Source organism: Schistosoma mansoni (genome assembly GCF_000237925.1).
Source record: "Schistosoma mansoni, WGS project CABG00000000 data, chromosome 2 unplaced supercontig 0193, strain Puerto Rico, whole genome shotgun sequence".
Taxonomy (NCBI): domain Eukaryota; kingdom Metazoa; phylum Platyhelminthes; class Trematoda; order Strigeidida; family Schistosomatidae; genus Schistosoma; species Schistosoma mansoni.
Window position 1 is genome coordinate 182,467 of NW_017386002.1, and position 21,585 is coordinate 204,051.

At 35.2% G+C, this 21,585-nt stretch overlaps 1 protein-coding gene across 1 annotated transcript in view; it reads left to right on the top strand.

Moving 5' to 3' along the window:
* The window catches only part of Smp_171570 (60S ribosomal protein L19, putative), a gene marked incomplete at its 5' end in the record, with an annotated part of 20,661 nt that extends 6,126 nt beyond the window's left edge, over positions 1-14,535 (top strand). The window contains 3 exons of the mRNA XM_018791513.1: positions 6,942-7,065; positions 10,381-10,507; positions 12,906-14,535. Coding sequence (XP_018645321.1) covers positions 6,942-7,065; positions 10,381-10,507; positions 12,906-14,402 — 1,748 coding nt within the window. The 3' untranslated portion in view covers positions 14,403-14,535. The remainder of the gene's footprint in view (positions 1-6,941; positions 7,066-10,380; positions 10,508-12,905) is intronic.
* Between the last annotated feature and the right edge of the window lie 7,050 nt (positions 14,536-21,585).

Here is a 21,585-nt window from a genome sequence, read left to right on the forward strand (position 1 = left end):
GGATGGCAGTCTTGTCATGGGTGATTCTAACTTTCTTAAAGGTTGGAATGCGCCTCAGTAAAGACTGGCTTTTAAGGAGGTGATTGGCTTCTATGATACTACCAAACTGAAATAGAATGGGACAAGAGGCTTTAGTCTGTGTTTTACGTAATCTTCTTGCTATACACCAAGATTGCAACAGTCCACATTCTTGTAGTAGAGTATTTTTTAGCAAGCTTTAGATTCGTATTATCAGGTACATTATACGCAATGACATTGTGCATACACTGAAGTCTTTTCAGCACTTCAGCTGATATGTGGTAAATTATTTTTTCAGTGTTTTTTATAATTTCGAGATCAAGATTTTCCGGAACACTGATTAGGTATTTATACGGTAATAGGTCTTGAATAGTTTGGGTGAGGCTAGATTTTATTTGACTGCTTTTAGAACTATCACTGGTGAGATTAATAGAGTTTATATCAACATTATTGTGGCCTATTTGATTGCATAGACATTTGTTGCAACTGTCTACCGGGTGGTCATCTTGTGCGTACTTAGTTGGGGGATAAGGTAATATGTTTGGGTGAGTAGTCGAGATCTACATTATTAGGCTGGCTACTGTAAGTGGGCTTATGTGCACTCTGTTGGCCATTACACAGGATGACCGATTGTGGATTTATTGTGTGTATGGGGTCAACCGCACTGTCTAAATATCGCCCACAACGTGTGATGTGTGGGCTGTCAAATGATGTCGGGGTAGGCGGTAGGTGATTACTCTTATTTATATCTACAAGCGAGATGCAAGGTAGCGACAGGTCATGTCCAAGTACATGGTGCACGTCTAGTGTAGCTGTAGGAAGATCAGAGTATGATGCAGACTGATCAGTGTGTTTAGAAAGCTTCACATTATTCGCGTGAGTGGTGGATTTAGATCTTTTGCACGTGCTATGAGCATCAGGAGAGATTATGTGCTTTTTAGATGACCTGGACATTATTAGAAGTAATGTAAATATAAATTTTGTATTGGGTGAGCAGCGACTGCTGTATCTTTACTTACTAGATGTGTAAAGTTTTATGGTAGAGTCAGATCGATATTTGCTAATAGCTAATATATTAACGTTAGTGAAAGAGGAAAGGTGGACAGCGTGCGAGATAGTGAGCTTAACGTACTACGTTGAGTCACAGAATGGGGTGTCAAATTAATAGAGTCCTATCAGAAATGAAGTGTTTTTTCACTAATAAATGTTGTTAAATTAGAAGGAAACACTAATAATAAGAAAAAGTATAACCACGTGAAAAAAAGTTACAACCTTCAAAAGAAAGCGCCAACGTATTAATCATTTAAACGGTGTGATTCTGACTGTCTTCCTGTTTTACAGAGCCTCCTTAAAGATAATAAAAATCGATCCAAATACATGAAAAAAAAAACCTCCATCGAAATATGGTATAGGATTGAGGCAACAGAGATGTCTAAATAACTTTGTGAATTTCAGGCTATGAACAGAGAACAGGTATAAAACAAAAGCATTTTTAATTTCAAACGAACTCTGACCTGTATACAATAGGGTAGAAACTGCTGCTCAGCCCACACCACATCTCTTCAAATTTAAATTAGCCCCTTTGATAAATTTGGATAGTGTAATAAGAAGATGAAGATTATCCGAACTATGTGATGAGATATTAGCGCAGTGCATTTAAACCAATGTGGTCACACATATACTTTTTAAGAACATATATATACAACAATAAGGGGTAAACTAGAAAAATTTGGGATATGAGGAAACAAAGATAAATCTATCACGCCTATTTTACTTGAGGATAATTTGTTTTTAAATACATAACAGGGGTTTGAATTTTCGTATGGCTAGGGCTCTGTTTGACCATAGTAAACTGTTATGACTTTAAGCCCGGCTAATTATCATGTGACTTATTCGACAATCGAAATACAACTTGTACAATCCTAGCACTGTGCCAAACCAATGAAGTTCAACCGGTATGATCAGCCTGGAGTTCTTATTAGTACTTTGTAGTCTTAGCATTTGAGCCCAAAACACCAATACCAGCTTCCACTATACAAATCATTTATTTCAAATGTACTTAGTTTATACACAAGCCAATCATACCATAAAACAGGAAACAACATTTGTACAAGATCTAGCCAAAAAGTGAATGTGAACGTGGGAGACTGTAGTTAATAAACTGAGCATAATTTAAGAATCGTATAATAATAATAATCTATAGGTCAAAATGAAGCTTTTAATAAAAGGAATATAGATATAGACAATCTAGTTACTGAATAGTTACACAGTAAGAATATATCTACCATATTAGTTCATTAATAGGTCTCAGAAGTTGCTTATAATTTAATCTTCACTAGAATATAACGCATACACCCTTTAACACCTGTATAACACAACAAAATCTATGTTAAGATAAATCATATGATCTGCTTCAACTATGTGTTTGACAATAGAGGGTGATGTATGTTTATGATCTATTCGTATAGGGTCATTTGATATTATTTGCCTTTTCAATCATTTAGGTACATATTCAGACACCCTAATTTGGGGATCGCGATTACTTTTCTCTATTTATGTGTGGTGACACACAGATTTAAACTGGTAAACACAATGGGATACAACGCAATCGTTTTATTGCCTTTTAGGTTTTTGATGAAGTATGGATCTTGTTTTCTCCTTGCTGCGTAGTACGTTTTGTTAATAACTGATTTGAGCCTTTGTTTCGAAAAAGGCTATTTGACTCACCTCTAAACAGTCAGATGATGTGGACAAGCTCTTTTTTATGCCAAGGCTATGGTAGGTCTCACTATACACTGACCTTTCCATCGATCTATGAATTTTAGAAGATAACCATTTTCTATCAATGTTTTGTTCGGCAACCTAACGTCGTCATTAGTAGCATTGTTTGTGCAAATATGATCAATCCTGTTAAATAAGCCCCTTATCAAATCCCGTTTGTATTGCACCGGACAGTAACTATTATAACTAACGTACTTGGCTTTCTTAAAATGGATCGTTTCATTAAACGATCTCGTCTACTTATAAGTATGTCTAAGGAAGGAAGCTGGTCGTTCTTCTCTTCTTCATATGAAAGATTGATGTGGTTTTGAAGTGTTAAGCCTATTCAAAAAACAATTCATATCCTTCTTTTTTCCACAGATAACTAAAATATCATCCACATATCTCTTATAAACGGACATTTTTTCGATTGGATCTTCACCTGGTTATTCAACATGTGTCATGAAGACATCTGCTAATAATGGTCCTAACGGGCTACCCATAGCAACCCAATCGATTTGGCGAAAGTATTTGCTTTCAAATGTGAACCGAACTTTGTCAGTCCATTATAAAGACAAGTCTATGGGAATTTTTAAAGGAACAAGTAGTTTAAGTTTGTTCAACGATACATAGTCATATAAAATACTAAATCTTTTTGAAGGTATATTTGTGAACTAGGAGTTCACATCAATAGAACAGAATATCTTTCCTTTGATATTAATACCACCGAAATAACTGACCTATTCAAAGGAATCCTTCAGTGAATACTTACATAAACGCCTTAGGATAGGATCTTCATTCTTTTTAGATCAATATTATTGAAGGGATCTCGATCTTTCTAATATAGATAAATTGGTATCCCTTTATATACTGAAAATAAGAAGTCAAAATATTAGATATATATTTCTGATATATTCTTATCTATTTTACTGACCTAAACAATTTAATAAACTAGGATTATACAGGATTGTAGTTTCAATTGTGGTATGGGTTACTTATATCCTCATAAGTAGTATATGATGATGGTCAGACAAAGAATGCACTTTGGCAGAAGATCGATAGGGAGAGAATGGAAACGAAACACAATTAGTATGAAAATGCATGAACAATGAAATCAGAGACGATGGACTGATATTTGCAGAAGGAAGAGTGAAGATTGAGACAATTGATTGATAGTTTGCAAATTAACTGTTCAATGTATGGTTATCAGATTTTAGTGAGATATTCTGTAGTTTTGGGCTCAAATACATTCGATTGTTTACATCCGTGTTCTGCTCATTACACAATGATCATTTGTTGAACTTTTAGTTATCATTTAATATTTTTCGTATAGTTTTTTTATTCAAAGTATTTGTATTTTCAGTACAGTTAATTTATTGTGTTCCCTTATTTCTCATTAAGTTCACCTGTAGCCCCTCCGGGGACTACTGCCGGCCCCAAGCCCGGATAAAGGAGGAGGGTTGAACATCGGGTTAGTGACCCCATCCCATAGAAAAACTAACTCGCTAAAAATCGCTAACCAGAAAAAAACGAATTCTCGTTAATTAAAAACAGTTTAAGATTATGAAAAATTCACAAAATATCTGAACAAATAAAAGATCAAATCATAATCACAAAATTACAACAATCAGTCAATAGTTATATGTTACTGTTTATGTACTGACCATGGTGGTAGTTTCCAACAGTACAGTGAATCATTGAATTTGAGGACAACCCACTGACAACATTCCAAAATTGTTATGCAATTTGAAACGTTTCATTTGTGATGGACAAGAAGAGATGTGGGATAGACTGATTGATATTCTAGTCATGAGGACTATTGGGAAGATCGTAGAGTATTAAAGCAAAATTTAAACAGTCAATTAAAATGCTTAAGGAATGACGAATTAATACTAATTTCGATAAAACCATAATAACATAATAAAAGTAGTAGTATAGACGGTAAGTTTATTCCCATGAAGCTGATTTTTTCAAAAGTGATCACTAAACATTAGTGTAAATCTCCGTTGAAAAGGTCGATCAACCACATCATCAGCGATCAACCTCAAATGACATTCGACATGAATTAAATGACAAATAAAGACAGCAAATTCTACGAAGGCAATCAAATGTAAACAAGATAAGTAGAATCAATTGATTTAAATAGACCTTAATAGATGCTCAATCTATTTAGCCGAGTGGTCACAACACCAACAATACTATTCAATTTAGCTGTACATTTCTTCTATTACTTCTTGCTGTGAAATAAAATCAAATCATTTCAATATGTTCCTTAATTTATTGTAATCCAAAAGTTACTCATTTTTAGGTGTTCCCTGTGATTATTGAATCAGTAAATTGTTATGGTAATAATTAACAGATTAAACTGAACAACTTCAATCAACTACGAATACTGTTATTCCCTTCCTACTAATTTATATCTTATTGAGCTGTAGAAATGTAATGGAATTCAATCTGATCTGTGACCGGTAGTGTGGTGCGGTCTACTTATATCCACATAAGTAGTATATGGTGATGGTCGGACATAGAATGTATTTTGGCATAACACTGATAAGGAACAAACAGGAATGAAGCACAATCGGTACGAAAATGCACGAACAATGAAATCAGAGATGGTGGACTGATATTTACAGAAGGAACAGTGAAGATTGAGACAATTGATTGTTATTTTGAAAATTAACTGTTGACTACTGTATGGTTATCAGAATTTAGTGAGATGGTCTGTAATTGGTGCTTAAATACATTCGATTGTCCCCAGTCGTGTTCTAGTCCAGTACAGTAGTACTTACTATTTGGTAAAAGTATAACTTTCTATACACATTTGCAACCAGCCTGAAATAATTATAAAGAATTGATTAAATGACTTACTTAGGTCTAACAATGGAAACCTATTTAAGAAGATTATTCATTATATAGTAGTATAAACCAAAATAGGAAGTTGGAAAATTTCTACTTCCATTGGTCAAATAACCTAAACTCCTGATTTTTTAACTTAATTACTTAGTATCACAGAACATAACAGATAAAAAATTTATCTACTTTTAACTTTTTATTACCCAGAAAGGGTTTATATGGAGATTTTAATAATTTTTTATAGTTCAAATCATGAGTCAATTGAAGCTAGATCACCATGGAAAACGTGGAAGCGCTGGAAGGCCGTTTCGTCCTATTGTGTGACTCCTCAACAGTGCGCATCCATGATCCCACCCCACAAGATTCGAACCGAGGATCTGTCGGTCTCGCGCGTGAACACCTAATCTCTAGACCATTGAGCAGACATTCCGTGATGTTATTGTGTAAGTTCAACTAATCCACGAAATCGAGCGAGTGGCTTCAAGAGATAATTTGTGGAGTCCTAGTGATAAATAGTGACCAGTGGAGTTCAACCGTGACTATTGTGAGATATCAACTCACTGAAGGCAATGGTGGACGGTTGCTCAATTTCGTGGATTAGTTGAAGTTAGACATTAACACCATTGGATGCCGACTCAGTGATCTAGTGGTTAAGCGCTCGCGAGGCGTGATCGTGGATGTGCATTGTTGAAGAGTCCCACAATAGGATGAAATGACCATTCAGTGCTTCCAGACTTTCCATGGAGATCTAACTTCAATTGACTCATGAAGATATTTCTCCCGTGTTTTATTTTTACATTCCTGCTTAACAAAAAAACGAATAATCATAATTTATGACTACCAGTAATTAAAAATATTTCTTCAATATGAACAAAAAACAAAAAAAAAATATAACAAGAACTAAGGGTACTACTTAATTCTTACACTATTTCAATTTATGTTAATCTACAATGTTCCTACCCCCCCCCCAAAAAAAAACAACAACCATCATGTTGACAAATTGGGATTATGATTTATATACAATCCCTTTTCATGAATAAATAATTTATAGCTGTCCAATGTAAACCCCCCCCCCCGAAAAAAACATAAAAAAACTAAAAAATAAAAAAAATAAAAAAACTTGAATATATAAATTACGATTTTATTATTCTCTATTATTCCCCCTTTATACATTATTATTATTATATACAAAATAATAAAAGAAGGTTTACTTAATCTTATTAAAATGAATAATAAAATAAATTTATTAAATTGGAAAATTCATTTCATGCTTAATATACTACTTATACTACTTATTATTCAATGTTCAGCATTACTACTTAAAATGAATGAAAAATCAAGAAAATTTATAAATAAAACAGATGGTAGTAATATGGAAATTGTTTGTATATTGGATCATGATATTTATTGTATAGAACATTATGTTGGATTTTTGTAAGTTATGTTGATTGTTTCTTCTTTTTTTTTGATTTTCAATTATATTCAGTTTCAGTTTCAGTTTGGAAAGGACAGGAGGCTTGATGGCCTGTGTTAGTCCTGGCAATGATGGTGTCTCAGTTGATTCAACTTTCTTTTGAAGGAGTCGACGGATGGAGCCTCAACCACGTGCTGAGGTAATGAATTCCACTCGTTGATTATTCGATGGGAAAGTCGGTAGTCAGCTGATAAGTAATTCGTTCTGTGTTTGTGAACGTTTTTGGAGTGTCCTCGTAGATTTTCTGTTTTGGAAGACAAGAAAAATGAGGGCATATCAGGTGCAAATTTGTCATTAAGCAATTTGAAAACTGTAATCAAGTCGCCTCTGATTCTTCTATATGACAGCTGAAATAGGTTTAGCTTGGTCAGTCTAGTACCATACGGGAGCTTCGCTATTCCGGTAATCAGCCTAGTTGCTGTTCTCTGAACCCTTTCCAAGAGTTCACTGTCTTTTTTAGGCAGGGGCTAGCTGCTTGTATGCAGTACTCAAGTTTAGGGCATACGAACACTGTATACAAAGTCAGAAACGTTTTAGCGTCAAGATGCCTAAAAGCCCTGCGTATGGACCATAAAGTCCTAAAACCTTTGGCGGCTATTGCATGGCAGTGTGCAGTAGTCTTTAAGTCTTGACTAACGATGACGCCTAAGTCATTGTGTGCCTGGACAATAGGTAACTCGGTGTTATTCATCATGTATGTATCTGTACCCTGGTGGCCAATATGCATCACAATACACTTGGAAGTGTTTATCGGCAATTGCCAGGTTTGGGACCATTCAGATAATCTTTTATAATTCTGTGACATATTAAAGGATTACTTACTTACGCCTGTTACTCCCAATGGAGTGTAGGTCGCCGACTAGCATTCTCCATTCGACTCTATCCTCAGCCTTCCTTTCTAGTTCTATCCAATTACTGTTCAGTCTTTTCATATCTGTCTCCATTTCTCGGCGTAATATGTTCTTTGGTCTTGCTCTTCTTTTTTGACTTTGAGGACTACATGTGAGGCCTTGCCTTGTGACGCAGTTGGGTGATTTCCTCAATGTGTGTCCTATCGACTTCCAGCAATTTGTCCTCATTTATTACTGGGGGTTAGCTACCTCATCCCGTAGAACGCTAACTCGCTAAAAAGAAAACGCTGACCCGGACATATAAAGGATAGAAATTAAACATGATTTATGCGAAATCCTACTTGATGTCAAATTGAAAATAGTCAAATTCTTTCTGTGAACATAAGTTTCATCTCAGAGGTAGAAAAAACTAAGTAGACTTAATTTTTGTGAATATGTTAAAGTTCCGAACTAGTAAGTAGTTTTTAAGATAACCAAGTCCATCACATCCGAGTTTTGATAGAGTCTGAGATAAATGTTAATTTAATGTGAAACTTTAAATACAGAAGCAGCCTCTGCATCAATAGGCTTCAACATACACAAAGGAAAAAGCAAGATTCTCAAATACAACATGAAGAACAACAACTCAATCACACTTGGTGGAGAAACTCTGGAAGATGTAGAAACATTCACGTACTTGGGAAGCATCATTGATGAACAATGAGGATCGGGTACAAACGTAAAGGCAAAGAATGGCAAAGCAAGGACCGCATTCTTTCAAGTGAAGAACATATGGAACTTAAAACAACTGTCAACTAATTTCAAAGTGAGAAACTTTAATACGAACGTCAAGACCATTAGTTCTACTGTATGAAGCTGAAACGTGGGCAACTGTTACTTAATCCATCGTCAAGAAGGTACAAGTATTTATAAACAATTGTCTACGCAAAATACTCAACATTCACGGTCCGGATACCATTAGAAACAGGACAAACCAACTTCCAGCTGAAAAGGAAATCAGGAATAGGCGTTGGAAGTGGATCGCAAATACATTTCGGAAATCAGCAAATTGCATTGTGAGGCAAGCCCGAACTTAGAATCTTGAAGGGAAGTGGAAAAGAGGAGGACCAAAGAACACATGACGGTGGGAAATAGAAGCCTATATGAAAAGGATGCATGTTGACTGGAAAGAACTGGAAAGGAATGCCCAGGACAGGGTTGGATGGGCAATGCTGATGAGCGGCCTATGCTCCTCGATGAGGGGGTAACAGGCATAAGTAAGTAAGTAAGTAAGTTTAAATTAATGAGATATCAATAAAAAGTGACTCATACAATATTAATGATGTTTCAATTTGATATTATACGGATGAAAATAGATTGTTTGCAATTCATTAATTATCATAATATTTATGTATACACCAATTTCCAATCTACATTTTGAATCCATACTGGTTTACTATAGTTATATGTATGATCTAAGAAGATTGTTGAAACTTTTAAGACGTACTTATCAAAAAAAGACAACAAAGAAAACACCTCTCAAATGTACTGATCATTTCAACCACACCCTAAAGCCTCTAAGGACGATCCAAGGTCAGGAGAATCATCTATGACCATTATGGGTGAAAATATTCGACATAAACGATGGCAACTAGTGAGTGGCCTATGCTCCTCCACGAGAGGTAGCAGGCATAGGTAAGTAAGTAAACGATGGCATATGATTTCCAATAACTGATGGATTAAATTTGTAAAAATCACTTAACGACACGACTCTAACCAAATGCCAAACAACGAGAGAGCTGAAGAGCTTGGCTTTTTAAGATTTCTGTGGATGTTAAGAATAATGGATATGGAGATCTGAAAATTGTAGTGTTATAAGTGAACGGTGCTTGGAAAATAGTATACTTGATTCATTCTAATGTTTCTTAAGTGAAGATTTTATGACCTCATATTCACAAATACATACATAATTATATATAATTATTTACTTACTTACGCCTGTTATTCACCAATCGAGCATAGGCAGCCGACCAACATTCTCCAACCCACTCTGTCCTCGTCCTTCCTTTCTAGTTCTATCCAATTTTTGTTCATTCTTCTCATGCCTGTCTCCATTTCGAGGTGGAATGTGTTCTTTGGTCTTCCTCTTTTCCTTTGACCTTCAGGATTCCATGTGAGGGCTTGTCTTGTGACTCGGGTGATTTCCAATTATATATCATTACTGTTGGAATAAATAGTTTGCTGTTGAAAGTGATCGGCAATTTCTTCACGATAAAAATACTATCTATCATTGATACTTCGAAGGATAAGAACTTAAAGTATGGAAGTAATGAACATTTCTTAATCTTACTTATGCTTACCAATAAATTAAATACACTATTTAAAAGTCATGTTGAAAGACCTATTCTAAAGAACTATTTATCCATTCTTTTTTAAACACCTTAGATTTAGTGATGGTTGCCGAAGGTGCATTTGTAAACAAGATGGAGCTTATTGTACTAGTAAAACATGTATTGATTATCAAGCAACTGAAACAAATCCTGAAGATTATTGTAGAAAATTAGTTGAAAGGGTAAATTACATTTAGTTTTTTTTTGATTTCTAATGTTTATTTGTAATCTATTTGATAGTTTCCTGTATGACAACAATTTTTGATTATGTAAAGATTTACTGGGTATTTTAACGTATGAGATTCCGTTGAATTTCCTAACAGTATGCTTGTATAGTGTGGTGCGTGTGTTTTCAATTAAGGCTATATCAAGGCAATACGCACAGTAAGCACATATGTCAATAAGATACTGACCAGTTACAGTCCTAAAACATCAATGGAAAGATTCAAACAAACAATACTAAGTGAATTTGAACTTCACCCCATTGCACAAGCAAGTGGCTATCAGGACTCAGTAGCTGAGTGGATAACGCGATGTCGTTTGAAGTGAAAGGTACTGGGTTAGAGTGCTAGAGTGAACATCAACAAGTCTGAGATGCAGGTACATCCAACTGACGGGTCCCAAATAGGACAAAAAGCGCGTCAAACTGGATTCCACTGCTAGCCACTGTCTATCTTTGCTTATAGTGAGATATTTATCCTTAGTTCTATGTTGTTGAAACTAAATAAGATTTTCTTGAATACTCCCAAATTAGAAGGTTGTATCAGTTACTTAGTGTAATTATAACAGTTGAGATCATGAATCAATTGAAGCTAGACTCCCATAGAAAACCTGGAAGCACTGGACAGCCATTTCGTCCTATTGTGGGACTCCTCAACAGTGCGCATCCATGATCCGAACTCGCCGGATCTCAACTGTTAAGATTACTATAATATCCAAAAAATCCCTTATGATATTAGTGTAATTACTCAATGTTTTTATCTACAATGTATGGGAAATTAAGTTGTCACTAAGTATCAGTCTGTGCACACGCGAACATTCCAAGGAATAACCAACCGTTAAATTCGACATGGTCGTAAATTAGAACTTCCTGATTTGATCATATATGTTAAATCATTTGTAAGATAGAATTTTACGAGGAATATGTTCCAAGTTATATTAAACACCGTTGTCGATGACTTACTGGTACCATTGACAAGAATTAAATCTGACACTTAGGTCTTAATACCATTTAAAACTTAATGATCAATAAAACCTATACTTTCTAATTATCTGTTTGTGAAATGAAACCTGATCATTTTTATGCTATTATCTAATATCTGTATACACTGCCCGTCGCTACTACCGATTGAATGGTTTAGTCAGGTCGTTGGATTGGCGTCGTTGTAGTGGCTTTGCCACTCGATTGATGTTGAGAAGATAACCTAATTTGACTTTTTAGAGGAAGTAAAAGTCGTAACAAGGTTTCCGTAGGTGAACCTGCTGAAGGATCATTAACATGACCCAAAAATATATAATGAAGCATGCATCTGGCTTCGTGCTGGACTGCATGTACCCATGCTTAGTGGTATTTACCCTAGGCTTCAGTGGTTTAATAGTTTGCCTATAAGTTTGTTTTCTTATTACAAAAGAAATCTTGTTTCATTGTCATCTTTCACTTTTAATATTATCAGAAGAGAAATTTGCGGAGATTTTAGTAATTTTATAGTTGAGATCATGAATTAATTGAAGCTAAGCCGCCATGGAAAACCTGGATCGTGGATGCACACTGCTGAAGAGTCCCACAATAGGACAAAGCGGTTGTCCAGTGCTTCCAGGTTTTCCATAGTAGTATAGCTTCAATTGACTTATGATTTCAACTATATATAAAAATTACTAAAAATCTTAACAAACAATCCCCTTATCATATGCTCACTAGTGACTGACTTCAAGAGGTATTTCCTGGAGTTCTAGTGAGAAGCAGTAACCAGTGAAGTTCAACCAGGTCTGTTGGTAGATATCAACTTACTGAAGACAATAGTGGATGTGTAGCTCAATTTCGTGGGTCGATTGATGTTAGACATTAACACCGTTGGATGCCGGCCGACTTAGTGTTCTAGTGGTTAAGGGGTCGCGCGCGAGACTGATAAGTGCTGGGTTGAAATCTCGCGAGGTGGTATCGTGGATGTGCGCTGTTGAAGAGTCCCACAATAGGACGAAACGGCCATCCAGTGCTTCCAGATTTTCAATGGTGGTCTAGGTTCAATTGATTCATGATCTCAACTATTGAAATTACTTTTAATATTAGTTCATGTAGCGAGGGGGCATACGTCTATTATTCAGTGTTATGATCAAAATTTTCAGTTTAGTATTTACTATCAATACACATTATCTAACTATCAACAGCGTACTTATTCACTATGACAATTTATAAACCTTCCAATATTCAAAATACATTCCGTACCATACTTACCTTAATTAGTAGTATCATAAGATTACTTTGAATGTACAATGCTAAGTTTTGATCAAAATAAAGTTAGAAAAGTCGTTTGATGAGTTAACCTACTGTTCTACAACTTTGCGTGTACTTTTACATTTCAGAATGAAAATGGTACTAGTACCATATCTGATAGTGATAGAAATGTAACCTATAATCATTATAATCTAACTTATATCCATAAACCAAGAAATGAAACAGATGATGAAGTTAATGATGATGAAGATAATTCAAATAGAATAATGAATAATATAACAAAAGAAACGGATGAAAATGTAACAAGTTCCCCATTATACACTGAAGAAAATCCTTTGACTGATGATGATTCTGAAAAGATGAATTTCAGTGAGACCGCCAATAACACATATAAACTGGAAAGAGAAATCGAAGAACAACCGCCTTCATTTGATATACATCGTCAGAACAATACAGTGAATGGATCAGTTAATGTACCAATTAAGAATATCGAAAACAATTCAGTTTTCTCATTGTTTACTAACGATAATGTTTCCTTAAGGGAAAATAATCAATCTTTGAAACTCAATGAGCCAAGATCTCATAAAGTAAAAAACATAAGTGATAAACTACCGATCACTTATATTCTGAAAGATCAAGGTAAAGATGAACATCATAGAAATTCCAGTTTCTTGAATAATGAACAGGATTCAGAATATAATGATGAAGTAGAACGAGAAGGAAGTAAAAGATCCTTATCAAGAAATAATAATGAGAGAAATCTTATTACACGAGATAAGTATAATGATAATACTGAAGAGAATAAATTACTCTTAGTTGACGACACTATGCAAAATGATGAAAGTTCTAATCAAACTGATGAAGAAAAAATTATAAAAAATATTAGTCCAGTAATGAATCTTTTAAGTGATACATTAGATTCAAATAATCTTGATTCATCATTCGCAACTCCTGCTGAAAACATTGTTAATAAAGAATTAATAGGTATAGTAATGGATAATAAAAATGGAACAAATAATACTTCAAATCATGTTGAAAGTCATGACCTTGAAGATGGACGAAAACATCAAGATGTGAGTCCGGCAGATCGAAATGTAACACTAAATAAGGAAAAGGAAAATCCACCTAGCAACCAACCTGTCAATACGACTGATAGTAGATTAGCACATCAAAACGTCTCAAAATCCAATAAAAGGAAACAGAGTCACCAACGTAATGCAACAACACAAGATGATTCAAATAATTGGGTTTCTAGAGAGATTACAGTGAATAGTAGAACAGTAAAACTACCAAATGAAAAAGCAATGAAAAATATGCATCAATTATTTCCTAATGGAGAATTACCTTATCTTGAACTTGAAGAAAAAGATACACAAAGTTATGATGATACAGTACATGGTAAACACATTCCACATAAAAGTCCTTTACAATCTGTATCATTTACTAGTCATCGTCATGATGATCAACTGATGGAAAAACTTGACCTTTTACTTAAAAACACCAATGATATAAAATATTACTTGGAAATGTTAAAACCATGTTGGCAACAAACACAACAAAGACATCCTATGATGAAAATGCATTTTAATTCAAAATTACCTAAAAACAAATTACTTACTTTTTAAGTTCAGTTATTAGATAAATATCATAATCTACTTAAAAAAATTTCTTAATTATTCATATACTACTACTTACTACTGAATTAAGATGAATTATCTAAACTTGATGTTATTGACCAATAAAAGATAATTAGAAATCATTGATGAGTTGTTTTTTTGTCTTACTCTTATGAATTGATGATTTTACAGCTGTCGGCTGTCACTCTTCATCAATATGACTCTGTGAGGAAGAACAGCTGGTGCAGACGGATTGGTTCCAGAGGTCTTTAAATATGATGATCCAATCTTAGCGATTAGGTTGACTAATATTCTGGCTAAAATCTGGGAGTTGGAGGTAATCCCATCTCACTGGCACAATCTCTGATTTTCCCAATATAACAAGAAGGAGTCAAAATCATCCTGTAATAGCCATAGAGGGATTAATTTGACTAATATAACATCTTAAATACTAGCTTCAATAATTATCCGGCGCCTAACTAATAGTCGTGAACTCCAGGCACGAGAAAATCAGGCTAACTTCAACACTGAGTAACGATGCAAGGATGTTTGGGATGCATTTCTTTTCCTCTATATGAAAATTTTTACTTTAGGACTGGCCTGCATAAATACCTGAACTAAAGATAGGAAGCGAAGTAGTCGAACGCGTCGACAACTTCACTTTTCTTAGAAGTCTGATCAGCCTTAATGCATTGGTGTTTGACGAAATCTCAGCACGGATTCAAAAAGCTTGTTTGGCTTTTGCCAACTTACGTCACCTATGGTAAAGGCGAGACATGCGTCTATCATTTAAGGGACGAGTATACTGTGCAGCAGTTCTCTTCATTCTACTTTACAGCTGTGAAACGTTGCCATTAATAGTAGAAGATGCTTGTGAGTTACTAGTATTTAATCACAGATGTCTTCGAAATATTGCTCGTATCTGCTGGGATCACCGGGTAAGTAATAGTGAGGTTAGACACAGGATGTTGTGGAATGATGGTAAATCAGTTGATGAAGTTGTAAATCTATACCGACTTAGATGGTTGGGCCATGTGTTACGTATGTCTGAACACCGATTACCACGATGAGCAATGTTGACTAGTGTTGGAGACGGGTGGAATAAAGTTAGGAGCGGCCAAATCAAAAAGTGGTATCAATCCATGAAGTGACTAACTTCTGGTGTGAGCGATGTAGGTAGATGCAGAGTACTTGGTTGAGGTCCGAGTGACTATCGTAATCAGTAGCGGTTGAAGACTCTGTGTGGCATGGCTCAGAATCGATGACAATGGGGCAGGTGCATGCACTCTTTGTTTTCCCTTAAACATAGAGATTAAGATTGCTTCATACCTTTCTTCCTGTAATATGTCCTTATACACAATCTTTCTTTTATATATTACCACCAATAAATGAATTTGGTGTTCATCTTGTTGTGCGAAAGAGGTATGGCAACTTAGATCAATGCATATGTGCGCCTGGTCCTACGTTGAAGCTGACTGACTGACAGCCGACATGAAAATGAGGTCTAGAGTTTCCTGTCAATTGCCCACGGTCACCCTACATCAAAGAATAGAGTCTAGAATACAAAAGAGAAAACGTGATGGTAGGAGTATCATAATAACTAGTGACTGTTTCAACATTGTTCGTTTCACTAATACTCTGAAGCGGAAATATTCAAACAGAAATCGCCCTTCACTCTTTAACAGTTTTAATGATAAGGGTATTAACTATGGCAACTAAAATCTGTTACCAATCTTATAATTTTATGAAAAGGAATAAGTTGCAAAGCATAATTTGTATACTAACAGTATTATAGTGTTTGTGGTTATATATATGCAATGAAAAATCAAAGTACTAAATCAACCTCGTTCTTTTTAGTTGGTTTAAAAAAAAGCTCAATTTTCCTAAGAAATTTAGAGCTACTCATCATTCTGAAGTCTGTTTCACTGAAAATGACCATTTATGTTCACAGTATTTTCTCCACTTATAAATTCGAACGAAGAAAGAGCAACAATCGTGACAGATCTTTATGAATTGCTTTATTTCGTAGATTCTTTTCAGCTACTTACAACCTAAGATCAGTAGTATCAGTCATTAAAAACAAAATACGTATACATATGTCATATCAGGATGATCTTGTATATGATTGTATTTGTCATAGGGACAGAGAATAATAAGATTGTTGAAACACTTGTTTATTCATGAGTTAGATATATGAATATTCTAGAAGAAAAAACTGAAGAGGACATAGAAACAGAGTTTTTTTGGAACTAAAGATGTATTTCATAGATTATATAATGCTTACAAAATATAGGCTAGCTAAGTAAAGCACAGAAGGTCACAGATGGTGATCAGTTCTCCATCTCACATTCTCGTCCGGTGGTTAGAGAATTAATTAAAATCGATTTACTAAAAGACATCTGAAGGGGTTTTGTGACGATTTCAGTATTTTCATAGTTGAAAGCATGAGCCGGCTCAGTGGTCTATGGGTTAACTGCTCTGGCGCGAGACTGGTTGGTCCTGGGTTCAAATCTCGCGAGGCGAGGTCATAGATGCGCACTGCTGAAGGAGTCCCACAACAGAACGAAACAGCCATTCAATGCTTTCAGGTTTTCCATGGTTGTCTAGCTTCAACTGACTCATGCTTTCATCTATAAAAGTTATCTACCCGTAGCAGAGATGGATAGTGGCTAGCAGTGGAATCCAGGACGCGCGTTTCGTCCTATTTGGGACTCGTCAGCTGGATGTATCTGCATCTCAGAGTTGATGGGAAGATTCAAACAAACAATACTAAGTTGTATTTATCTACCCGTAGTTTAAAAGATACCTTTTAGTTTATATGATACTGTAAAATTTTAACATCTTTAATCAACTCATGTATTGGTTTGATATTTCACCATTATTTATCATAGTTCCACTAAAAAAAATTATACAAATGAAATGTTAACATGTGAAACTACTTCATTTACCAGAGGAAGAATCTAAGCGACTTCTACTGATATACATCAAGGATGACCAATTTCATGTTTTGTCAAAATGATAAAGTGGATAAGGACTGTTCATTGAGACCAGTTATGATAGATATCTTTGTAGCCAATCTAAATCAAGCACTGATGATATTGGCAACTAATTGCAAAACGTTGCACACTTATTTTTGGATTATGAAAACTGGTCTAATTATGTCAGGTAGTATAAGACATTTAGTAAAATAGCCTTGAACATAGATTCCATGCTAGTTGGCACATATGAGAAAGGTGCATCTGTAATCTTAAATAAACTGATGATAAGAATCACATGATATGGAATCCCACTAAACTCATCGACTTCCAGTTACTTTCTATCAAACCAACAACACCATGATATCAAGTCACTTCACGTTATGATCACACTGTAACTTGATCTATGACATTTAATCATTGCTTAATACTATAAAAACTAACTTTGACTGCTACAGTTTGCAGCCATATAGAATGGTAAAGCCTAGTAGGCCCTTCTGGAGAAGAGTGCTACATCGAAGCACGGCACAATTACCGGGGTGGGATAGCTGTTTTTGCACTGCTTACGCAGAACCATTACATAACTCTCACAACCAATTTTTTTGTCTTTTTGTTTTGTTTGAACAGACTAATTTTTATTTTACCACTCTTTTGAACCCCCAGAAATTATGCGATGACTCTATGTAGTATTCTTAATCGTTCTCGAGCATTGGTAAAGTAGTTGATTAGGCCGATCTCCACCACCCGGGTCACCGCTCATGTTACTTCATGGAAACAGTCCCATAATCGAGGAGGCACGATGAGGACGTTTGAGTAGGACTTCGCCTCCCAACCATGATTTACAGTTCATCAATAGCTTACTGAGCACATAAAGAATCCATTTAGATAAATTCTTATTTCAAATGCTTAAACAATAGGTTTGATCTAAAAAATTTTTGGGATTATTGAGCCGGTTTAGGTGAGTTAAGCAACTTATTGTGATGGACATATTCTGGACTTATAAGAACATGATTAAAGGAACCAAGGATTTCAAGGGTACAAAGAAGACAGCACTTTCAGAATCATACGCATACAGTGAAGAAGTTGAGATTTTGCAAAATCAGATACACTTATGCAGCTGTTGACATTATACTACTTATGAGTAACTAAAATTAGATATTTCCTCTTGAACTTTTCTCCAATCAACTAGTCAGAAAGTAGTATTTTAATGGTTATTGTAAATAATACTCATTTCCCATATTAATCTGATCAACATTTTTAATCTGTGCTTGATCATGTTTGTCTAATGTTGTGTTTCATCACCCCTATAGTAGAACATAGTCGTGCAATATCATTGATTGATTGGAGTTTGAAATTTACACCGTCGGATCCTTGCTCAGTGGTCTATGGGTTAAACATTCAAGCAAAAGACCGAAGTTCCCGGGCTTGACTCTCGTATGCGGGGTCGAGGATGCTCACTACTGGAAATTCCAAAGCTATAAAGAAACAGTCATCTAGTGTTTACAGGTTTTCGGTGGTGGGTTAACATTGATCGATTCATTAATTCAATGAAGTTAACCAAGAGAATAGAGTTAATACATTTAAGATCCACATGCTCATTCAGATATCCTTTTCTAAAATAAGCATACCATCGTGTTCATTTTACCTGTCTAAATAAAAGATCATAGGTAAACAACCATATCCCGTAAAGATGCAACTAGCTAAAAGACATTAACCAGAAAAAAATCATTTACACCATTTGATCGGAGCACAAGAAACATTGAACAATCGGACTAAAAGGACTACAAGAGTTTAGGCATTCAAAAAGCAATAAATTCAATATGATGAAGATACTGGATCCGAGGAATGGACCTTATTTCCGTTGTACGGAACTGGAACTTGGAGAACTACCACAATCACCATCAAAACTGTACACGTATTTGTATACAGCTGTCTACACAAGATATGTCGGATCCAATGACCAGGCACCGTAAGTAATGATCGACTATGATATCAAACAAACCAGATTTCAACTAAGGAGGAGATGAGGAAAAGAGACTGGAAGTGGATAAGACACACCACGGAAGTCATCAAACTGCATCACAAAGTGAGCATCAACTTGGAATCTTCAAGATAAAAGAGAAAGCAGTAGACCAAAGAACACATGGTTCAGGGAATCGGTGACAGACACTGATATATTGAGATGTAATTAAGAATGATAAGAATATTTAACAAATTAGAGGTGTGACTAAACTTGAAACTGTAAATGATTAGATGAGGATTTAAATGAGATATATTTATTTAAACTGTTGGTTATTGGTATTGTTAGTGTCAACCAAATCATGTGTTCAAGCACATTTCTAATTAATTTGCAATATAATAACGTATAGTTAACACCGAATGAATGAGATTGAAGCTTGTTTTATCTCTAGTAGAGAATTCTTAAATGTTCTCATTTAACCAATGAATTACTGACACTCAAACTTACTGTAACTGCTAATTTGGAATTAAAGTTAAAGAGGTATGAACCCCCAAATGCCTTGGTACGATCGAGGGTTGGCAAAGTCCACTCTCACTCTCGAAATGCTCTCACATGGCCACTCGTATATAGACACTGCAGAGGAAGTTCTATTCCTTGCCCTCTCGTAGCAAGGGTGTTGTTTACAAAATTGGGAGGGCGGACGAAAAGCGGATATCCGGAGCTTTAACCAGGCTAGTGAATATGGAGGATCCACCTAAGGGAGTTGGGAAACCCTGATTTTAAACCAATGGTATACATGGATTTTCAAGATCCTGGAGTAACAAATGGCGTGTGAACTAATTGTTGGTCACCTGCTACCATGGGACTGCATCTCCATACATTGCTCCACTGCCTTGTGGATCAAACCCCTAGGTCGAATGCTCCGGGTGTAGCACCCTAAGAAAACCACCTGATTCAGCTTGGGCACCCGGGCAGTATCATAGCCCACACACAAATCAAGTGACTTGTGTGGCACATATATATTCTGTACCCCTTTGTACCAATATTTATGCGTTCAATTAAAATAAAAAATAGTAAAATAATAAAGTTGAATGAAATGTAAATCCCGCTGTCTTATACAGTTGTACCAAATCACTATCATCAGACGCCTACACAATTAGTCCTAACCTTTGAATAGATAAATCATCTTAATCCTTCTACTTATCTTATCATTTATAGTTCTCTCTCATGCCAAATACCCACATGTAAACTTGGCCATACTTTATACATTTATATATGCTAGTGCTTATCTCTTGTATCATTTTCATATTCATAAATATTGGCCTATCTATTACTCATTGAGTTGACTACTTCTACCATTCCACTTCATATCCGCTTTTAGATTCGTCTCTTATCGTTCTCCTGCTTTGGGAAATATACGTACTTTAAATACTTTTCTATTCGACTTTTTTAATATCTACACTGTTATTGGTTTAGATTTGTTGACAGAATCTATAAGAAGTGAATAGAAGATCTATTACATTAAGGTCAATAGTTGTTCGATGATTAAGGAATCACACATAGGATAAATAAAAACAAAAACAAAATTGTAATGTACTTAAATATAACTTCAATTGAAAGTATGGTTATTTTATCAAATTATTCTTTCATTTTGAGAAAACTGAATTTAAATTTAATATCAGAAGGGGTTTTTTGTGGATATTATAGTAATTTTATTAGTTGAGATCACGAACCAATTGACGCTAGACCACCATGGAAAACCTGGAAGCACTGGACGGCGGGATCGTGGATGAGCACTGCCCTAGGTTTCAGTGGTTGAATAGCCTGCCTATAAGTATGTTTTCTTGTTGGAAAAGAAATCTTATTCCATTGTCATCATACACTTTTGATATTATCAGAAGGAGGGTTTGTGGAGATTTTAGTAATTTTATAGTTGACATCATGAATCAATTGAAGCTAGACCAATATGGAAAACTTAGATCGTGGATGTACACCGCTGAGGAGTCCCACAACAAGACAAAACAGACATTCACTGCTTCCAGGTTTTCCATAGTGGTCTACTTTCAATTGATTCATGATCTCAACTATTAAAATTACTATAATATCCGTAACAACCCCTTGTGATCTTCATCAACATATACTCACTAGTGACTGACTTCAAGAGGTATTTCCTGGAGTTCTAGTGTGAAGCAGTAACCAGTGAAGTTCAACCAGGTCAGTTGTGAGATAGTAACCCACTGAAGACAATGGTGGATGT